Raw genomic sequence first — 22,513 nt, 5'->3', positions numbered from 1 at the left:
ATAAACTTTAGGGGAGAGAGAGAGAGAAAGAGAGAGCTTGTGTTTTCAGAGAGGTTTTTTCTTCTTTCCACATCTGGAAAGAGTCACAGAGCTGTCTGCTGATCCTGTAGAATAAGGAAAGAGAGAGGGATGGAGAGAGAGAGGCAGGGAAAAAGGAAAGAATGTGTTCCAGATGTTTTTTTCTCTCTCTGGTGGTGGAACAAGGCAGAAAAGGAATGAAATACCGTTTAATTTACAGAACAGAAAAACACACAGCTCTTTCTCAGCGGAAAAAAGGAGGAGAGGGAGGATTCGCTACTTCGGGGGCTTTAGAAATGTACAGTGGGGGCAGGGGGGGATTCACAAAGATCTCAAAGTGTGTGTGTGTGTGTGTGTGTGGCGGGGCACTTCCTGGTCAGATTTCAAAGATCATTTTTAGTTGTGGTTATGGAGACAGAAAAACAAACAGATAGATAGATAGATAGATAGATAGATAGATAGTTTTCTTCCACTGAAATGAAGGGTAAGTATTAATTGGGAGTTCATATTCCACAGTTGCAGCAACTCCTTTGGGAAGACAGTGAGGATTTGATGGCATTCAGCCACAATGAGGTCAATGCTGATGTTGCAGGCTTAGTTCTCAGGGCCTCCATCACTCTACCACTCCATTTCAGTCACTCCACCACTCCATACCATCTCCATACCTCCATCTCAATCACTCCGTCTCCATCACTCTACCGCTTCATCTCCATCACTCCATCTCTCTCTCTCCATAACGCCATTTCCATCACTCCATCTCAATCATTTCATTGCTCAATCTCAACCACTCCATCTCTCCAGAGAACACAGTTCCGCTGCTTAATGCTTGTTTTATTCTTGTTTTATTTGAGGTTTGGCGTCGAGCTTGTTGTCCTCGGGCTCATTCTTCGTCGCTTTCCAAAGAAAAACTTTCTGCCTCTCTAAGCTTTCTATCTATTTCTGTGGATTTTTAGCTTAAAAAGAAGGTTCTCCCAGGGTTCCTTTTTAAAGGCAGTGGTTTTATTTAGAACCATGATTTCGGCTTCAAACCAGCTGCAGGGTGAAACTCTTCCTCGGATTTATGGAGAATGTGGTGGAAATCGTTCTAAAAAAAGGGTTCTTCTCATGTAACAAACCAGTCTTTGGAACCATTTCCACATATAGATGTTCTGCATAGAACATGTGGTTCTAACTAGAACCGTCATCTAAATTAAAGAACCTCTTTTTTATACAAACGACGTGTACATCAATTGAACGCAGCAGCTGTGTGAATGGACCAATAGAAACACTCCAAAATTACTCAGAATTCAATCTGTTTACATTGACTTCCTTTGAAAGCTAAGAAGGTCTGGACAGCGATGATTTCTCAGGGGAAAAAAAAGAATGAGACAAAAACAAGACATGAGACACAATGAGAGCTACAGGAGATAAAGGAGAGAGTAGAGTTTGGTTCTTCAGGCAGATCCGAGCAAAGTTTGTGACTTCACTGAGATCTCCACTAAAACTCCAGAGGAGACACCTATGAGATCACTGAGGTCTTAGTCTCAGGAGACACATGTGAGCAACGGGAGTCGTCTTTGTTTTACCACCTGATCTCATAGGAGAAAACACAGAGACATTAAGGAGAGCTCCTTTTGGATTTTTCCCTCACTCCATCTTAGGGTTCTTTAATTTTAATACGTCACTCAAAGAACCTGTTGTGGCACAGGTAGGTGCTTCTGTCAACCTCTGGGTGACGTCACTAATGTCACACCAGCCGAAGAGTGGGAGACTGAGAGGGAGAGATGAGGAGGAAGGGTCTGAGACTCGGGGGGGGGGTCTTTGTTGAGGATCAGACGCTGCCCCTGTGGACGAGTTAATAACCCTGCTAGCACTGGAGCTAACTGCGCAGGAGCTGAAAGCGACTACTACAGAGTCCTTCCTCTCTGTTGATAGTGTGTGTGTGGTTTTTGTTGGTGCTGGTAACCCTCCGAATACTGGATTATCTTCAATCTCCAAACTCAGGAGCTGTTAAAACTGGACAGCGGTGTTTCAGTGTTTAGCGCTCTCGAAAACGCTTTAGCAAATTTATGTTTTACAAGCAGCTGATACTCGGGAAGCTCCTCGGCTTAAGGCTGTGATTGAGCTTGGCTTAAGCGGTGAAAACACACACATACACACACCAAACACACACACACTGTTGGCAGAAATAGAGAAGCAGAGACAGGGAAGAAGCTCAGGTAGCGCTTCACAATGCAGTTCACTTATTTATCATTAGTGCATTAGTTCACTCAGTGAAAGAGTGTCTTGTTTAGCAAAGAGAGAGAGAGAGAGAGAGAACAGAAAGAGGGGGAGTGATGAGACTTGGAGAGAGAAAGAAAAGATGCATTTTGCATTTTATTTACAGGTGCTTTTTGAGAGAAAGGGAGGGGGAAAAAAGGACAGAGATAAATTCTAAAAATACAGAGAGAAAGAGTCTTAGGGGGAGTTTTGCAGCAGTGGCATTTAATGGAGAAAACAGGCATGGAATGTGTCTTAACAGTGGATTTTAAGTGTGTGTGTGTGTGTGCGCAAGCTCTCGGAGGAAAAGCCCAGTCCGAACCGTCTGCATCTGATTACACACTATGTGTGAAAAGCCTGTTTTGTGTTATGGGATATTGCCGTGGCGATGAGGGCTGGAATCTGAGTGTGTGTGTGTGTGTGTGTGTGTGTGTGGACTGGTGATGTTGACCCCATTTTGTGAACCCTGCGCTTGCATACCAGACTTTCATCTCTGAAAGAGGGCTTTATGGATGCAAAGGCCTTTTTATGACCATCACACACACACACACACACACACACACACACACACACACACACACACACGTGCTGGAATAGTTCCAAGGCCTTTGACTCTTTCTGGATAGATGTGTACATTACCTCTATCATCTGCAGGAACAGAGGGGGAGCTTTTCCTCCTCTAATGTAGAATACAGGTGCATGGTGCGCTAGTACGAGTGGATCAGACACAGCAGTGGATGCTGGGGTTTTTTAACCCTGCGTCCACTCACTGTCCACTCTGTGAGACCCTCCTCCCTCATTGGTCCACCTTGTAGATGTAAAGTCAGAGACAGTAGCTCATCTGTCGCTGCACAGTGTGTGTCGCTCGTCCTCTAGTCCTTCATCAGTGACACAGGGCGCTGTCGGCTGGATGTTTTTGATTGGTGGACTAATCTCAGTCCAGCAGTGACTGTGGACACTTTAATGTTTTCCAAATGGTGCTGTACCTACTTTCACCTCTGTGTGTGTTTGTATATGTGTGTGTGTGTGTGTGTGTCAGTGGAGTCACTGAACGTCTGGAACAAAGTGTGGAAACCTGTGTCCATGGAACATCTCCTTATTAAGCAGTAGCTCTCAGACACCACAGCCACGTCCAGCTCCGTCCAGACGGACTCACTGAGACTTTTCGCCCAGCAGCGGCGCATGGGGACAGAGGATGTTTTTTCCACCTCCTGGATTCAGTCCGGGTTCGAGTGGCTCACTCAGGCCCTGGCACTTCATCAGTCTCCATTCTGCTGAGGTCATTGTTTGGGCGTTAGGTAGCAGCTTCAAAAGCTCTGCACAGACCAGTGTCCTCCCTGTTACAGGACACCGGCTGGTCTCTCTCAAATTATCCACACTTTATTTAAAGCCCTAGTTCTGGGAAGAATCCTAAATGTAGTGGACTAACGATGCTTGTTGTGGTGCCTCTGTAGTAGAGAGCAGGGTTCGAAGCCCTGCCTGAGTAACTGTAACCATACCACACCAGTACGAGTCTGTGGGAAATATATTAAGAGCTACATGCTACAGTGACCTTTTCAACTCTGTGCATTCCACATCTATTACAACACAGCACAAATAACCAGAAACTAAACTGTCCACAGGTGTGTGTGTGACTGGCTTAGTGTGTTTTATGACCCTTGTGGCTGTGTGTGCTGCATCTGGAGCTGACAAGTTTGAATGTGTCCCACTGCCCCCCAGAACAAGAAGAAATACATTATATAAATGATTAAAAACAGAGGTCAGGTTCCTGTTGGGAATCACTGGGCAATTCACGATACGATATAATCACGATACATTGCCCACGATACGATATTATCACGATACATTGCCCACGATACGATATTATCACGATACATTGCCCATGATACGATATTATCATGATAAATTGCCCACGATACGATATTATGTCAAGACATTGCCCACGATACAATATTATCACGATACATTGCCCATTATACGATATTATTACGATAAATTGCCCACGATACGATATTATCACGATACATTGCCCATTATACGATATTATCACGATACATTGCCCACGATACGATATTATCTCGAGACATTGCCCATGATACGATATTATCACGATACATTGCCCACCATACGATATTATCACGATACATTGCCCACGATACGATATTATCACGATACATTGCCCACCATACGATATTATCACGATACATTGCCCACGATATTATATTATCACGATACATTGCCCACCATACGATATTATCACGATACATTGCCCATGATACAATATTATCTTGAGACATTGCCAACGATATGATATTATCACGATACATTGCCCACGATATGATATTATCATGATAGTGCTATTCACATAAACAATATTTTACTAGACTATACTTTATGATGCCTCAGGATATCTGTGACCTGAAGACGATAAAATAATCAAATTCACAAATAACAGGAATTATGTTTTTATTAGTGTCCGTTTCACAGAATCTGAAAACAATCATTCTGTCCAAAACTTAATGAGCTGTCTACATAGAGATCATTTTACCTCATAGTGTGCCCTCCCAACACATGGGCTGTCCCAATTTTTAGACACCTTAAATACGCTGCCTACTGAGATACCTTAATCAAGCTTAATTTTAAGGCAGCCACAATCCCATGATGCAACGCAAGTACAACAGCCGTGTTTTTCACTATTCTCCCAGAGCAAAAATCATTACAATCATGATAAAATGGAAAGAATAGACTCCACAGTGCTGAAACGCTAGCTACTGAGGGAAGTAAACACCGGTCAAGTGCAGTTGGCCGGAACTACAGCGTTTCAATAATCTGCTTCATGAGAACAGATGTGTGTTAGAACGCTGCCGACTTAAACACCTAATCATAGTCAATGCCTACTAAGGGAGCTCACTCGGTTTTGGGGACAGACCTAACATGAGACAATGTACAACATAGTGCACAGCTAAGCCTCAGGCCTCTAACACACACACACACACACACACACACAAACTGACTGCAGTGTCCGTGTCTGAGTAAGTTTCTTTCCTTCACGGCATAGTGACTCTGGTCTCAAATTGAGGGGGATGGGGATGAGGGCGGGGGGGGGGGGGGTTATTTACAGAACCTGCATGTTTCAATAAAAGTATTGATATTTGGCGCCAAGCAATACGATATATGACTGTATCAATACTTTCTCCCACCCCTAACTGAGACCAGGGTGGGTAGGCCCCCTGAGGGATTAGGTCACACAGCTGTGAACAGCAGCAGCCCCCATGCTGAAGTCTGGATTGTGCTGAAGTCTTTGGTCATTTGGGGGAAAAAGAAGGATTTGACAAACTACTGCTTTGGTCTGAGAGACGTAAGTGTCCCATTAGAGTTGGAAGTAACCTCTGTGTGTGTGTGTGTGTGTGTGTGTGTGTGTGTGGATGACTCAAAGCTGGGTGGGCTTCTTCTGTACAAAACCCTTCAGTGTATTGTGGCTTTCCAGATGTTGGGAGCTCTGATGTGTCATGTGGAGGAGGCATCTTGGGAAATGTAGTTTATTTTGTGACAGGCTGTATCTCAGCACTATTGGCCAGACTGAAGCACAGTGGGGCGGACATTAGTGACTGTTGCCTTTTTTATGTGGCGGTGCTGAGTCTTGTGTGTGGGTGTGTGTGTGTGTGTGTGAGAGAGAGAGAGAGAGAGAGAGAGAGAGAGAGAGAGACATAATGAAAGGCAGACAGGAAAATTGGAGGAGAAATATAGAAGCCTATGCTTGCTCAGCGTGTTTAAGAAGGAGCGAAGTGCAGAAGGAGACTGAGCAGGAAACCATAACACACACACACACACACAGACGCACAGGGAGAGAGAGTCAGTAAAAAGAAACCACTACAAACGCTCTCTATTCACAAAGTACTACTCAATATAACCACCTCACACCACATACAGAGAGAGAGCAAGAAAGAGAGAGACTTAGAGGGAGAGAGAGAGAGAGAGAGAGAGAGAGAGAGGGCAAGAGTGAGAGAAAGGATGAATGAAGTAATTGTTAAAATGATTTTAGGTGATGGAGAAGAAAGCTAAAAAGAAAGACAGAAAAAAGAGCGAGGGAGTGAAAATAGAGACTTGAGAGAATGAGAATAATGGAAAAACAGAGGAAAAGAGAGAGAAACCGAGACAGAGAAAAGAAGAGAGAGAGAGAAAAAGAGAGAAGGAAAGGAGAAAGACACTTGAGAGTGAGAGAGAAAGGAAAATAGAGAGAGAGTCTGAGAAGGGGTTAAAGTCTGTGACCTCATGCGCTGATGTCATTTTCCACATCTTCATGTTACCCATAATCCTTTTCATCTGTGGTCTTGGACATTAAAATTTGAGCTGTCGATCACTCGGACGGACCTATCATTGAGCTGTCAGCGCAGGCTATAATCCCGCCCACGGCCACAAGCCGTCCCCTTACAGGCCTGTAATTAGAGAGCCGAGGGATGATTGACAGGCGGCTAAACTCTCTCCATAATTACCCTTCACTCGTGCTTTCTCTCCAGCTCTCTGTGGCTCGTCTCTCTTGTCCTCGTCCTGATGTGTCCCCCTCTGTCCTCAGGCCGGGGACACAGCTGAACAGTTTGGGCTCAGGAGCTGGCTGCGAGTTCCAGACACGTTCAGTGATGTTGAGGCCTGGGCTCTGAGGCGGTCAGTCCATAGTTCAGAGAAATACCAGTAGCTTCTGTAATCAATCTGCTGATGTTCTTCTTTTGTGTCTGTTTCCTTTTTTGAGACCGGGGTTTTCCTCCCCAGCTCCACATCCTTTCAGATCCACGGTGTTGAGGAGTTGATCTTCTCCCAGTGGAAGGAAGAAAGGATAGTTTTGATGGTGTTTAGAACTGAAGCGGGCATTCAGCTTCATACTCTTCATGCTCTTTAATGATGTGTGTGTTCTGTCCTGCTTCACTGCTGCCCCATAAGGAGTTTACTGTAAAAGTTTTGCCAGTATGCAAAACCATACTGTTCAAAATTAGCCTAATTTGGGTTACTGTTGCATTATGGGGGATGGAGTCCACTGAGTAGTAGTAGAGTTGTTTACACTGCCCCATTGCATTATGGGACAATATGCAGAGTAGTAATGTGTGTGTGAATAAGCACCATTGCATTGTGGAACACTGAGTAACTGAACTGCGCAGCAATGCTGGACTCAATTTCCCACAATGCATTAGCGCTGATTCACTGAACTACACATTGCTATTGTTCAGTGAATCAACACTGTTGCATTGTGGGAGATGTGTGGCGTGCTATGGTAAAGGTTATTGTGGTGAGTCAGTGCTACTGCATTAAGAGAGATTAAGTAGAGTAATGAGATGTGGTTTGGCGAGTCAGCGCTACTGCATTATGGCAAATAGAGTTTAATGATAAGCTGTCATTTAGTGAGTCAGCAATATTGGTTTGTGGGAAATGGAGTTTAAAGGTAAGCTGTAATTTAGTGTGTCTGAACTACTGCATTGTGGTAAATGGAGTTTAAAGATGAGCTGTAATTGAGTGAGTCAGCACCATTGCATACTGGGAAATGGAATATAAGGACAAGCTAATTTAGCGAGTCAGCATCATTGCATTGTGGGACACAGGACTGTAATACTTGCTTGTAGTGCAGTAAGGCTACACTGTTGCATTGTGGGAGATTGTGTCCAGTGACAAGGAGTAATTTAATAAGTCAGCAACATTGTCAGTTTATAAGGTGGTATTAAGTGAGCCAACACAATTGCCTTGTGGGATATTAATTCTGTTGCTAATGCTGAACTCCATTTCCATCATTATTAGAATGTTGGACCTGGGAATGATGTCACACCCAAGCTGAGTATGTTTTGAGTTCCTGTTAAACATTCAGAAAATCCTACACCCCAAGTTAGCATTGTTAGCTTGTTCCTCATTAGCACTGTTAGCGATACCAGTTAATAATAGCACACTGTGTGATAATTTACACTTCTAAACACTGTAACACTGCTGCTTTACACACAGCCATCTCAGATAAATGCCCCCCCAACCCACCCACCCACCCGGACTTTCCGAGTTAGATCCTACTTGTGGGGGCGTTCCAGCTAAAATTTCCTACTTGGCACTCGGAAATCCTGACATGTGACATCAAATGGAAAACAGCATCAGTCTGTACTGTTACTCTCAGCATTATTGTATTTTGGGAGACGGAGTCCAGTGACAAAGTGTAATTTGATGAGTCGGCACAGTTGCATTGTGGGAAATGGAGTCTTGAAGCACTGTGCTGTAGTTCAGTTGGCATCACTGGAAACATGCTACTGAGGGAGTGTAGCTACTCAGACCTACAGTCTGAAGTGATGTGTGTTTTTGAGAAGCCTTCAGCTTCTTGGCATGTCTTAGGGGTGAGTGTGTGTGTGTGTGTGTGGCTTATCTTGGCTGATGGATATGAGGAGGGACTTCTCTGGAATATGAGAGCATTTCTGTTTTGTTCAGTGTGTAATCAGGAGGATGAACTCGGCCAAGGGGAGGGAGGGAAGGAGAGAGAGAGAGAGAGCAGTGTTGAAGGCATTTAATCACCACTGGGATAACAGGACATCCCATAGTGGTACTAGTGGATATCAGCACTGTGCTGAGAATAACTGGTTTAACTGATTTATTAGTACTTAAAACAGTATTAATTTCAATACGTTATTTTTGTTTTATGACTCTAAACAGTCTTAAATATGTCATTTTTACAAACAAATACCTATTTTTCTTAGCGATGGTCAGTCTTTTACGCTGTGATTCCATCTGTTCTCTTTGTGCATCATAGTTTGGTGCTGGAGGCGGGACCAAATAAGATTGTTTGTGTTTTATTTGAAAAAAATTAACTTCTTTGTTTCAACCCACAGTTCACAGCAGCATAAGGGGATGAGGGGCATTCTTGATTCAAGTTCTGAAGGGCAGTTAAAAAGCCTAGATGCTTTAGCCTCCACAAATGCCTTTTCATGAACAAGTAATTTTGAAGAACGCAGTGATGCTGAGGGGGTGTACAGTGTGTGATTTGGAGGCGGTTGTTGAATGCAGTCAATTTTTAAGCGAATGTTTTAAAATGATTTTTAAATGAATGCTTCAAGGAATTGATAGAAAGCTGACATGTGAAAACAGGTGAAGAATGTGTGTGTGTGTGTGTGTGTGAGAGAGAGACAGAGAGATGGGAGCAGATGAGAGTGGAATAAATGTTGGAACAGAAATAATTACAGTCTGAAAAGTTTGACAGTGGAACACGACTGTGTGTGTGTGTGTGTGTGTGTGTGTGTGTGTGTTTGTGTGTGTTGTATTAATCATGTCATGATGTCAGATTTTCCATTTTAGTCCACAATACACACAGTCAGCAACACACTTCTTCATTTATGTGTGTGTGTGTTTGAGAGAGAGAGAGAGAGAGAGAGAGAGAGAGAGAATTCTTTTGGCAAGGCTAAAGAAAATACACAAACACACACACACACACACACACACAGCTGTAGGCTGATGTGAGTTGGCAGTGCTGTGACTGTGCTGGATTAACAGTTCAGAACAGTGTCCTGTCTCAGAAAGAGAGAAAGAGAGAGAGAGAATGAAGTGTGAACTCTGTGCTACTTCCACCACCCATCATCTCTATCCTAATTACATTCCATAAATATATTCTTATTCTTGACCATAACTGTGTGTGTGTGTTGTCCTCTTTCTGCTTCCTGTTGATTTGTGAAGGTTGAGTAACTCAGTGTCAGAACTGTGCCCTGTTCACTATGTAGTGCACTAGTTTGGTGTTCCACCATTCTGTAGTTGGCTGGACAGTTTTCTCAAGTGCACTCAAACAACCCCACAATGCCCTGTAATATGTAGCGTACACTTCACAACAGATGTACACTAGTGGATAGCGGATACCCATAATGCACTGTGCTGTTTGAGGCATGAGCATGAGGTCGTGTCCAAAATTGTTCAGTACCTTTCTGATTTCAGTTCACTGTAGTAATGCACTATATAATGAGTGATGTAGGGAATAGTGAGTAGGGAGCCATTTTGGAGAGAGAGCAATAGTTTATTAGAGAGAGAGAAGATCCAGATGCATAGGAAGAGAGAGAGGGAGGCTCTCTCTCTTTATTCCTTCAAACCATGTGTGTGTGTGTGTGTGTTTCTCAGAAGAGCCCAGGGGGCGACTTCACTGTCAAATCAAATCTCTCACACCAGAGAAGCCACAGGTTTATGAGCATCAGTTTTTCTAAAGTGGAAAAACATACAGTCCCAGACAGGACGGCACTCACTGTAACTGCAGACATTCCCCTGGTCCAGACCGTCGCTTCAAAGACTTATAATACCGAGGATAAGAACACAAAGCCCCTTCAAAGGACAGTTTTTTCAGATATTAAACATATTCAGTATTCACACCCGTGTTTTTGAAGCTTGGGATGATGTTGAAGTAGTTGTTTCTGGGCCTAATTATTTTGTTAATAAACCTTTAAACAGTACAGCAGTGCAGTATTTTCCACCTTATTCTAATTACAGATTTCAACGTAAGTTTGTAAATATCTTCAAACTTTTGCCTGCTAATGGCACTAATTTACTACAGAGAATTACAAGCTACCTTATATAGCATCTGTGAAACTGTCTGTAGATTTAACATAGCATTTAGCAAGTGGCTCAAGAACAGGAGCTGGCTAGCTACAGTCATTTTCACCAGACACTGATTAGAATTTTCAATTCCACCTTAAATAGTAATAGTGGGTCCAGTCATGTCTCTGATTTGACCCTGGTCCCTGGTTGGACAACCACCCGAAATGTATCCACTGTCCAGGACCGAATTTACCCGATGGAGAAGTAGAAAAGCCTAGTTGAGTGGTGTAGGGACCCTGCAGTGGAAAAGCGCCAGGTGTGAACTCGTTGATGTGTTTTGGGCAGTTGTGGTTTGTTATTGAAGGACGACTGCTGTTCCATTGCATGAAGAGAGATTAAGGACAGAAATCAGCTACCACCACATCATTGGTGTTAGAAATGGTGTTCAGAACTACAAACTTACAGTTGTGGGTCAATCTGACAAATTGCAGTACCCAGCAAGACCTACAGGGGGTGGTGTTGCTTCTGTTGTTTCTTTACCAAACAAAAGAAACAATAAATCTGTAGCACAGGATGTGCTTTTAGGGAGCTTTTCCCTTCAAGCTCGAGAGCTGTGTGTGTGTGTACTGTCTTGTAATTATAAACAGTAAATGTGTGTAAGTGAGTTTTACACAGAAACGCTCAGCGGAGAAAATGTGACTCGTAAAACTATCCTATTTGATCAAAGGTGTGTGTGGGGGGGTGGGTGGGGTTGGTTATACTATTATGGGATGCTTGTCCTTCACCGCGTAAAGAGGGTTGCTAGGCAACGAGATCACACTTGCGCTTAATTGCTCTGTGTCCTGAGCCTGAGGTCAAACACGTGCCCCGACAAGAGAGAAAGAGTTTGAGAATGTGTACGAATTTGTGTGTGTGTGTGTGTAAGAGAGAGGAATGTTAATCCTGACCAGTAAAGCAGTAAAGTGGCTACTCCCCAACCCCAACTCCCCCCACCCCAGTCCATTTACACAAGACAGAATCGATGACGGTCAGGGCAAATGTAGCCATTTGGGTTTTAAAGAGGTCATGTTTGTGTGTGTGTGTCTGTGTGTGAGAGAGCTCCCTCTATTTGACATGTTTTGATTTAGTGACATTGCCCAAAGCTTAAACATTTATAATAGGCTCAAACATTCTCCCAGCGCTGGACAGAGTGGACGACGCACTCGGATGAACTTGAGTGGGGAGAAGCGAAGGAATGTGAGGAGACGGATGATGTGGGGAAACCTCTAGAAGTGAGGACTGTAGATGGGAAAGTGTGGGCTATAAAGTGAAACAACTCACTCGCTCAGGTTTAGCAGGCAGTGGATTCTCCACAAGAGGGAGCTCTCAGACCTTAATGATACGAAACAGGAATATGGTTTGGTGAAAGTGCTGGATAAATAATACAGGACGTATAGTACATAACCTGTACCTTTAAAGGCATTGTCTGCGATTGTGGGAAGTGCTATTCTCTCCGGTTTGTTCACATTCAGTTCTCAATGTTATTTAAGGCGGAATGACAGTTGTTTGTACGCGGCTGAAGTTGAACTTGTCTGTACGTTTTTATTCACTGTTTGAATTACCACAGAAACTCATTTGTAACTGAAGCTGTTTAGTTTTGTAGCACTTTCACTCTGTGTTTACTTTCATGCAGTTAGTGCTCTCCCAAATTTAGAGCCACCTTAAGTAATGTAACTATAACAGCAAAAATAACTCAATATTACCCACTAATGGAGCAGGGATAGAGCAATCATTTAGGTTTGTGCTTTTCAGCATTTGGAGTCTCTCCCTTGTCTAAAAAGTGCCCAATGCCATTTCTCTGCCATGAGCAGAGAGAGAGGAAGCCTAGCATACCAGACTGAGACACTTTGTTTTTATTAGACCAGTTTCCTCACAAACCAACTGGAGAGCAGTAAACGGAGAGTAAATATTCTCTGAATTTTATACGTGAACGTCACCTTTTACTGACCATGCTCAGTTAATTAAAAAATGTCTTGGGAACATTTTAAAAGGTGCTTGTAGTTTCTATTGTAAATTCCTTGTTATTTAAAAAACCTCGAATAAAGGATGTGGATTAAATGTGGATGTGGTTGAGCACTACCACAATCCAAGTATCATTTCATCTAAGCCTCTGTGTGGTAATAACACCAGGGGGTGGATGTTTATTGGTACATTGCAGAGCGGGGTATTATTGTATGATGTGTGCTAAAAAACTTAACTACCCTTTTGATTCCTCTTTTTTAAAAGCGCAATGCATCATCAAATAACAAAATAAAGAACAGGGGGGGGTGTTATTGTGTAATGTAGAGCCAGTAAGAAAAAGGGGGGTGTTGCCATCTTATTGTGAACCAATAAAACGAGGGGGTGTCTCTGTCTTAGACCTATCTGTGGTGAGGAACAGTGTCAGTGTCACAGTCGTACCACCCCAGTTCTTGTATGTTATGCATGTTTGGCAACACAGTGGTGCTGGAGAGTTTTGCTGATGTTTGACCATAAATCCATTATTGGTTTGCATTGTTAATGATGTATAGAGTTTGGATTCCAAACATATGAGTGTGTGTGTGTTTTGTGCTCATATGTGTGTTTGTGTTGTCTTCTGCCAGCTGAGTCTATGCTCATGATTTGCGGTTGTTTTGAAGGATGGTGAATTGTGTGTGTGTGTGTGTGTGTGTTTCATGCCCTTGTGACAGTCAGTCTATCATTATACACTGGCACAGAAAACCAAAGCCTTGCCGTTTCATGTGGGAAAAGAGAGAGAATAGAGAGAGAGAGAGAGAGAGACACAAAGAGAACGAAAGAGAGAGTGAGTGAAGGCTTCTTCTCTCCAGCTCCACATCCTTTCAAGCCCACGGTGTTGAGTTGTTCTCACAGTGGAAGAGAGGATGGACACAGACTGAGCTGGATGCTTTCTGGTAAAAAACTGTGGAGAAACAGTTCTGAATATTTTACGGATTCATCCTCACAGTTGGAAAGGTTCCCTGTGGTTCAGGCAGGGGGCGGAGCCTGTGCAGCATGTAGTTCAGGCAGGGGGCGGAGCCTGTGCATTGTGCAGGAGATACAGCAGGATTCTCCGGGACATTCCCGGCTCTGTTCCCTCAGGGGTCACTCGGACATTACCCGGACTGTGCACCTGGGTAATCTAATCTCCGGGTCTAAGGTGGAAGGAACCTTGGTTCCGTTGCCGACCCGCCATTTTGCAGACGTTATGACCATCACAATGTGGGCCTCATAAAGTTGGTTCTGATTTATTCACTCTGCCTCCTGCTCCAAATCTCAAATTCCAGAACTGACCATTCATTAACTCCTGATGTAAAACCCTTGAACAGGTCACACACACACACACACGGACCCACCCAAGCTCCGGGCAATGTGGGTGTTTGAAGAGGGGAAATGTGAGGCTGTGTAAATGTTGCCTGTGTAAATCAGAGCGGGTGATTTTACACTCCCTCGGGGTGTCCCTCTAAGAGGGTAAACACACACACACACACACACTCCACTGTACAAACACATCAGCGTAACAAGGTGAGACCGAGGCCCTTACCTGAGCAGCTCTTTGCGGTTTTGCACTCTCTAAAGACCCTTGTGTGTGTTTGTGTTTGTGTATATGTGTGTACACCAGGTTTTTATCACATTGTGGGGACCAAAACCTGTATTCACATCCGTACTGTGGGGACTTCTCTTCCCTGTGTGGACCGTGAGCTTGTTTTAAGGTGAAGACATGTCAAGTCACCAGTCAAGTCTGTCGTTATGCTACAGTGTAATTAGTAGAAAAGCATGTATGAAGATATTCATTAGTGCAGTGACCCAAGGAGATCTCACTGGAAGGAGAGAAACCAGAAGGTACAAAGACGTTAGAGCATCCCCATGTCCATGAGTTCTCCATGAGTTCCTGGAATAACAATCTTTGTCTAGAGGAAGAGGTTAGTTGCCAAAAGCTGAACTGAACAAGTGGGTTTTGGGCCTAGATTTAAAAATAGTGACTGTGTCTGCGTCCCAAACTGTAGCTGGAAGATAGTAGATTTTTCCTGTGTTTGATTTAAAGCTGCATTTGTGATCTTTCACAACTTTCTGTGGTTAATTAAGACGCTTCAGCATGTTCCAATAATGTCTAAAACACACACACACAAAATGCTGTCTTGATTAAACCACACCTAGCTCAGCTCAAAGGTCTTTGATTAATAAAAAAGCAGAGTGTACAGTATGTACAGGTCTAATAGAATTACACCGATATATCGTCAGATCGGTATCGTCAGTAAATATTGAAAAATCACAGTATTCCCGATAATTCACTGATATGTTAAAATATATTTTGCTGTTCCAGAGTACAGTAAATACACTACATATTCAAAAGTTTGGACACAACATTCGCACCATGTTTCTTTCAATCAGTATGTCTCTGTGAAGGCGTTACACTGGATATTAAAACATTACTGTGAGGACTTGATTGCTTCCTGCTGCAGTGAGATCAGTAGCTGGTGTTAGATAATTCCTTCTGGACCACAGTCCCCAACTCGTATGTTAATAACCTGGGGATGATTCTGATGTGTTTCTGATGTTGAGGCATTAATGTGGCAGTAATTAGGGGAGGGACGGCACACAGCATGTCTGTCTCTGTCTGAAACTCACACAGCTCCTCGCTCCCTTATAGTGAGCTACATCAGTCATAAACTCCATTGATCACACGCACACAGCACTAGATTTCAGATTCCCACATATGAATAAATATAAATGTTGTATTAGAAATATATAATGCACTGTTAAGATCTAGATTCAGTAAGTTCATGACTTGCAAAGTGCACTACATAGGGAGTATGGCGTTATTTGGGATTAAACCTTTGTTTCTTTCCTGTGTCGTGGTGTTTTGATGCCACTCTTTAAGAGGTACTATGGCCCCCTACTGGACTGGTGTGATAATGCAGCCATAGGCATGTTTCTTTCTCTGGATGTGGATATTTTCAAAAATAGAGTCGGGGGGGGGGGTGGTCTCAGTTTATAAAAATATCCGGATCCGTGTGGATGAGGCTGAAGGCTAGTGCTGTAATGGATCACGGATAATTCATGATTTATATACAGTTCGACCTCTACGTTTTGAGACACACGTCTATCACCAAAGTTTAACTGTGTGGATTAGAGTTATAGTGGTGCAGTTATTTTTACAGTAATAAACCCCTAAATCTCAACTGAGCAGCAGTGAACCACATACAGACCGAGCAGCTGTGTTTCACGTAAACAGAGCCTGTGGATAAAACCGTTACTGTTTGTAAACAGCTGCAGCGCCATCATCTGGTGTCAGTGGACAGTTGACTTCTCGCTGTGTGAGGAGAGGTGTCTCATATCGACACAGGCTGAGGAGAAACAGGAGAAATAGAGTCCAATATTTTAATATGGAACATGTCAAAATAAAAGTCTGAAGACACAAAACACTGCAGCATCAGCTTAGGATTTTGATGGGACTTGGAGAAGACACTTAATTTGCATGGCTCCTCCCCTTTCGCTGCTAGGTTGTGTTTGGGAATGTTTATGGGGTGTTTACGGTGCATGTTCACTGTAATGTTGGGGAATATGGGTGAACTTAGCAATGCACCTGTTAGCTTAGCCTGTTACTGTGTGTGTGTATGTGTGTGTGTGTGTGTGTGTGTGTGTTTCATTTCTCAGTGTGGATATAAAACCATTCTGAACCCTTTTTTGACTCTCGCTACAGTACTTTTGAACTGAAATTACTGTTTTAAATATGTCTTGATTTGCTTTTTTTGGAGATCTGAAAAACGATCCGATCTGTGACCCATGATCTGATCCAAACCGCGAGGTTTGGGATCTGTTACACCACTATCTGAGGCACTGCTTGTTTTTGGCACACACATACGCCAGTCCTGTTCTCCGAATTTGGTGCAAAGCTAGAGCCCTGAAGTAGAGGTCAAGCTTTGAGTAAGAACATGTTGGTAAAATGTGTTTGCCGTGCAGTCCGGGGAGCTGTTCGGTTGTTTTATTTGTGTTACGGCCCACTGGACTCTTGGATCTCGGACCCGCTGAGCCGTCACTCTTCAGAGCCTGATTTAGCGTCGCTTTGAGCTCAAACGGCTCATTATACGTCTGCGGTCGAGCTGGTTCCATGTTGGTTTGGCCGTTTTGGTCTGCCGAGTTTATGAAGTACAGTAATCTGCCGTCCTTTGCGGCATCTTCTCAACCGCCACGAAGAACCCAAAAGCCTCCGTGTGGTCTTAAACTCCACCAGATTAATCACTGACCTGAAAACTGTCACAATTTTTCTCCACTGCAGGTTCCCTACTCTGCTCTATTATACTCGTCTATTCTGCTTCTCCATCAGGTAAATTTGGTTCTGGTCCTGGAACAAGGTTCTTTGTTTAGTCCCTGTTCTCTAGTGGTTCTGAGCGAGCCGAGTAGGGGCTAAAGTGTGACGTGTAAACCTTACAGAGCTCTAATTGTTCAGAGAGAGTCATCACTCTATGCCACGCAGTGCAGACGTCCAGCACTAACTCTCCATCTGTAAAATCTCCAGCTGCAGCAGAGACCATATTTGTTTGCACACAGCTGAACATCTTAAAATGGCTGACTACACTCGTTGAACAGGGTGCCTACAAACATTTGGACATGCAGTGGAGGCCTCAGGTCACCCTTTACATTTGCTAACAACATACACTTTAAAACGAGAACACACAGTAAAGTTACAAACAATGTCTACATGAACCAGCTTGAACCCCTCTTTCTTTTATTACATATTTAATGGTTATTAACAGTCTCCTGTAGAGATGTGTTGTGACTGCATCAGTAAGGTGGTAGTAGGGTGCCTACACACTAGAGGCTGATGGGGCTTCAGGAATTTCCTCACATAGAAACGAGGATGGACCGGCACAGACCGACGACCAATGGGAATCCAGAATGGAGGAAAGGTGAATAGAACCATATTGGAAGAACATAAAGATTTTCTTTGTCATGCTGCAGTCTGACACAGTGTGTGTGTGTGTGTGTGTGTGTATTCTGGTTCGTCAGGTGTTGTTTTGATTACGGTGGTCCTTATTTCTCTCCGGTTGTAAAATGAGAGAGAGTATTTGCACATACATGTGTGTGTATATATATATGTATATGTATGTGTAGGTGTGTGGTCATAGTGAGGCCGTCCACATAATTAGCATGTGGTTTGTGGCTGTGGTGTGTGTGTGTGTGTCCTAAACCACACCAGGCTATGATTGGCAGCTGTTCAATCTCTGAGAGGTAAAGAGAGTGAGTGAGAGATGGCGAGACAGAAAAAAAGGAGAAAGGGAGAAGACAGAGATGTCAAAATGTCAGATCAGTTATGTTACTCTTACTTTTGCTGATGGGCGGGGCTAAGCCTGATCCTGCTTTACCATCCAATCACGTTGCTCCGTTCCAGAGCGGGGTGTGGATGATGGCTCTGAGGCTGCTCTCGAGCCGTGGCCGATGTTCGCTGGAGTCTCTGAGTCTGGCCAGCGGCTCTGCGGGATTACAGCCTGTAATTCGGGATTTCTCCAGTTTGGGCCGTGGTTTTCCAGCTGTGCATTGCTTTAAAGTGGAGCTTTGAACATCTGGCTCCTGAACGCTGCGTGGCTCAGCGTTTCATTTATTAAAGATGCCGTCTGACGCTCAGCGCTGACTGATTTCGGTGCAGTGTTCTGATCTGAGAATTCGGAGACTTTAAAGTTCACCCACAGCTGGAAACACTGAAATCACAGTGGGATGCAGCACATGGGGCCGTGCTCTCCATGCCCAATGTCAAGTGTTGGCCAGATGTGTATAAAGTCCCCTAGTGTTGGGCTGTGTGGTGCATACTCTGGAGTGGCAGAGCTCCGTTCAGTCCTGCCATGAAGCAAGCAATCAAATCCTCACAGCAAAGACACAGGGACTGGAATGATGAGCTGAGTCGTTACTTAGCAACCGGTGTTCAACATAATCAGCCAATCAGAATGCTTGGCTGGGGCTGACTGCTGTAGATGTTACTCAGATTATTGCGAAAGTTTGAGCTGTTTGTGTTCAGTTTTACTGTGATTTTAGCAGCATGAGCTCTCTCTCTCTCTCTCTCTCTCTCTCTCTCTCTCTCTCTCTCTCTCTCTCTCTCTCTCTTTCTCTCTCTGTCGCTCTCTCTCTCTCTCTCTCTCTCTCTCTCTCTCTGCTAAATATTGCTAAATGTACTCTCTCACATAAATGGAAATAGTGGCATTCCTAAAGTAGTGTGTGTATGTGTTTAACAAGCTACAGCTGGAAGTGATTTCCACTTGGTGAAAGTGTGTGCATGTGTGTGTGTGTGTGTGTGTGTAGATAGGCTGCTTTAAAAGGTTGTCACAAAGAGCTCATTTACTGTGTGTGGTCCAGATACCTGAAACCTTCTGATGAGAGAGAGAGAGAGAGAGAGAGAGAGAGAGAGAGAGAGAGAGAGAGGGCTCAGACACACTGTATCTCTGTAGGAGTTAATTAAGGCCTGTAGGAGGTCATTAGGGACATTAAGGGGTTAATTTTACCCTATTTAAAGGGGGGGGGGTAATTTCACACAGCTTTCCTGTTACAGTGGGGGTCTTTAAATTGGGCTCAGATTCTCTGAATGTTCCCACTGAGACTCTGATTCTGCATTCATTCCTTCATGTCTGTCTGCACCAAAGGGCAGTTGAGCCAATAGGAGGCACTGTGGGGCGGGGCTTTATTGACCTGCGCAGATGTTGATAATGGTGGTCAGCTCACATCCAGAAATGTAGGGGCAGCCCACTGTGGAAAAGAGAAATGAACTGTTCGCAGTGAGGTCAAATCTGACACAAGAGTCTGGAGACAGACACGCCTCCTTTTTAGGATAGACACACCCCTTCTCACAGAGCTATTTCTTAGACACGCCTCCTTATTTGGGTCGGCAAGCCTACTTCTCACAGTCTTTTTCCTTTTCTCAAACTACATCTGCCCTATGAGTGAGAATTTCCAATTCCACCTTAAAATGTTCAGCACTAAACAGAAATGGTTTACTTTATAGGGGACGCCGAGTAATCGCTGCTCCATTTAAGGTGGAATGGAAAGTTCTGCATTGGTCACTTAGTAATTTTTGCTCCATTTAAATACTTTTGAGAGACGCTGTGTACTGGTTGTTATTGTCATCTAAATGTTAATGAAGTGACTTGAGGCTGAAAGGTCACTGGCTGAAGCCATGGCTCCTCAATGCTTTCTTTTCCCTCAACATCCACAGCTGAAAGTGCCCCTGAGCAAAGCACCTAACTCCCAACTGTTCCCCAGGTGCTGGGATTGGTTGTCTGAATCTCTCTCTGTCTCTCTCTCTGTGTGTGTGTGTGTGTGTGTGTGTGCCCCTAGTGCATAGTGCATGTGCTCTTTTGGTTCTGTGTTTTTGTATTTGTTGTAAAAGTATCTGTAAAATCAGAAATAAATCACTGTATAGAGGGTTCTGTGTTATTTATGGTTCCTTTTGTCTGAGTGGTGTATTGGAACGTGTCCCCTGTGGATACAGGCACCCTAAAGTAGTTGCAGAGTATAAATATGAGAAGTCTTATGATTTTACTTCAGAAAAGATGAGCTATAACACTATCTCAGGTGTGCTGGGTCTGTTTTCCCGTTCACAGAAACATACTTTTTTTTTGTCTGATACAACTACACAATAATCTGAGACAAACATTAACCTAAACAGTGCTGCAGCAGTTACAGTGTGCGCACTGCGAATGTGACATGGCCTTATTTCTGTTAGAAACACACTGGTGAATCAATAATGCGACAGGATCAGAAATGAATTCTCTGACAGGAGCTTACTTTAATTTTACTGCAACACGTGAGAACTGGGATTCACCCAAACACCCTCTGGAGCTCTAATTGGTCAGGACTCTCTGTAAAGAATGCTGCTCTGATTGGTCAGGACTCATTGTAATGAATGCTCTGATTGGTCAGGACTCTCTGTAAAGAATGCTGCTCTGATTGGTCAGGACTCGCTGTAATGAATGCTCTGATTGGTCAAGGCTCTCCATAAAGAATGCTCTGATTGGTCAGGACTCATTGTAATGAATGCTCTGATTGGTCAGGACTCTCTGTAAAGAATGCTGCTCTGATTGGTCAGGACTCGCTGTAATGAATGCTCTGATTGGTCAAGGCTCTCCATAAAGAATGCTCTGATTGGTCAGGACTCATTGTAATGAATGCTCTGATTGGTCAGGACTCGCTGTAAAGAATGCTCTGATTGGTCAAGGCTCTCCATAAAGAATGCTCTGATTGGTCAGGACTCTCTGTAAAGAATGCTCTGATTGGTCAGGACTATCTGTAAAGAATGCTCTGATTGGTCAGGACTCATTGTAATGAATGCTCTGATTGGTCAGGACTCGCTGTAAAGAATGCTCTGATTGGTCAAGGCTCTCCATAAAGAATGCTCTGATTGATCAGGACTCTCTGTAAAGAATGCTCTGATTGATCAGGACTCTCTGTAAAGAATGCTCTGATTGGTCAGGACTCTCTGTAAAGAATGCTCTGATTGATCAGGACTCTCTGTAAAGAATGCTCTGATTGGTCAGGACTCTCTGTAAAGAATGCTCTGATTGGTCAGGACTCTCTGTAAAGAATGCTGCTCTGATTGGTCAGGACTCATTGTAATGAATGCTCTGATTGGTCAGGACTCACTGTAAAGAATGATCTGATTGGTCAGGATTCGCTGTAAAGAATGCCCTGATTGGCCAGGACCTGCTGTAAACGCTCTGATTGGCCAGGATTCACTGTAAGTGCTCTGATTGGCCAGGACTCACTGTAAAGAATGCTCTGATTAATCAGGGTTCTTTTTAAATGATCTGATTGGTCAGGACTCATGGTAAAGAATGCTCTGATTGGTCAGGACTCGCTGTAAAGAACTCTCATTGGTCAGGATTAATTTTCGTTTTTATATGTTGGCAGTGTTTTTATATAAAAGCAAGACACTTTCTGTGTTGCTTTCAAAAAATGTCCTGTTTCTGTGTTGATGAAGTGTGTACTGATGGATCCCTGATGTGTGTGTGTTCTCTCTCCACAGTGGATCCAGCAGATCTCCTGAAGATTTTAGATTTTCCCAGTTTGCCGGAGGGTGTAACGAAAACCACAGGCTTCTGCTCACACAGGAAGTCGTCGAAAGGCCCCGATGTGGCCTACAGAGTAAACAAAGATGCTCAGCTGAGCGCCCCCACCAAACAGCTCTACCCCTGTGAGTACACACACACACACACACACACCATATCACCTGCCACATAAACACTTTTTTCACAGTTTTCTGTATAATAACAATTACAGTTTAACGGTGAGGTTAGTGTTTGGGCTTTTATTTTGAAACTCTTGTGTCTATTTACATTTAGTTTTGAATATACACCTCTCTACCCATCACTATCCATCCATCCCTCCATCCATCCATTCATTCATCCAGTGATCTGTTTTTGTTCCTCACCCTATTCCTGTTTCACTCACCCTTTCTCCATCTCCTGCCCCCACCCTCTATCTGTTGATGGAATTGTACTGACCTCTGTGTGTGTGTGTGTGTGTGTGTGAACAAAGCACATCTGTGTGAGATAAAGAGTAGAACAAGAGCAACCAAGGAATACTGATACACTCAGGAGACCCTCCGTCCTTCACAACCCTCATTGGAGCGTGCTGTCAGGACACAGCGAGGCTGCCCTCTCTCTTCTTTTATCAATGAGGAGCTGCGGACACTTCCCTGAGTTTTGCCCTCTGGCGTTTTCAGGGTTTT

General features: G+C 43.7%; 1 protein-coding gene across 3 annotated transcripts in view; it reads left to right on the top strand.

The window, feature by feature from the left end:
* col5a1 (procollagen, type V, alpha 1) overlaps positions 1–22,513 on the top strand; it is a 104,296-nt gene that overhangs the window by 8,638 nt on the left and 73,145 nt on the right. For 2 of the 3 annotated variants that reach the window (XM_066646583.1, XM_066646584.1), the window contains exon 2: positions 21,809–21,976. In XM_066646583.1, coding sequence (XP_066502680.1) covers positions 21,809–21,976 — 168 coding nt within the window. Of the gene's footprint in view, positions 1–17,589; positions 17,709–21,808; positions 21,977–22,513 lie in introns of those variants that run through there. The other variant, XM_066646585.1, reaches the window with a different exon arrangement.

The sequence above is a fragment of the Hoplias malabaricus genome, chromosome 15, assembly GCF_029633855.1.
Source record: "Hoplias malabaricus isolate fHopMal1 chromosome 15, fHopMal1.hap1, whole genome shotgun sequence".
NCBI classification, from domain to species: Eukaryota; Metazoa; Chordata; class Actinopteri; order Characiformes; family Erythrinidae; genus Hoplias; species Hoplias malabaricus.
This window is presented reverse-complemented; position numbering and strand designations above follow the sequence as displayed.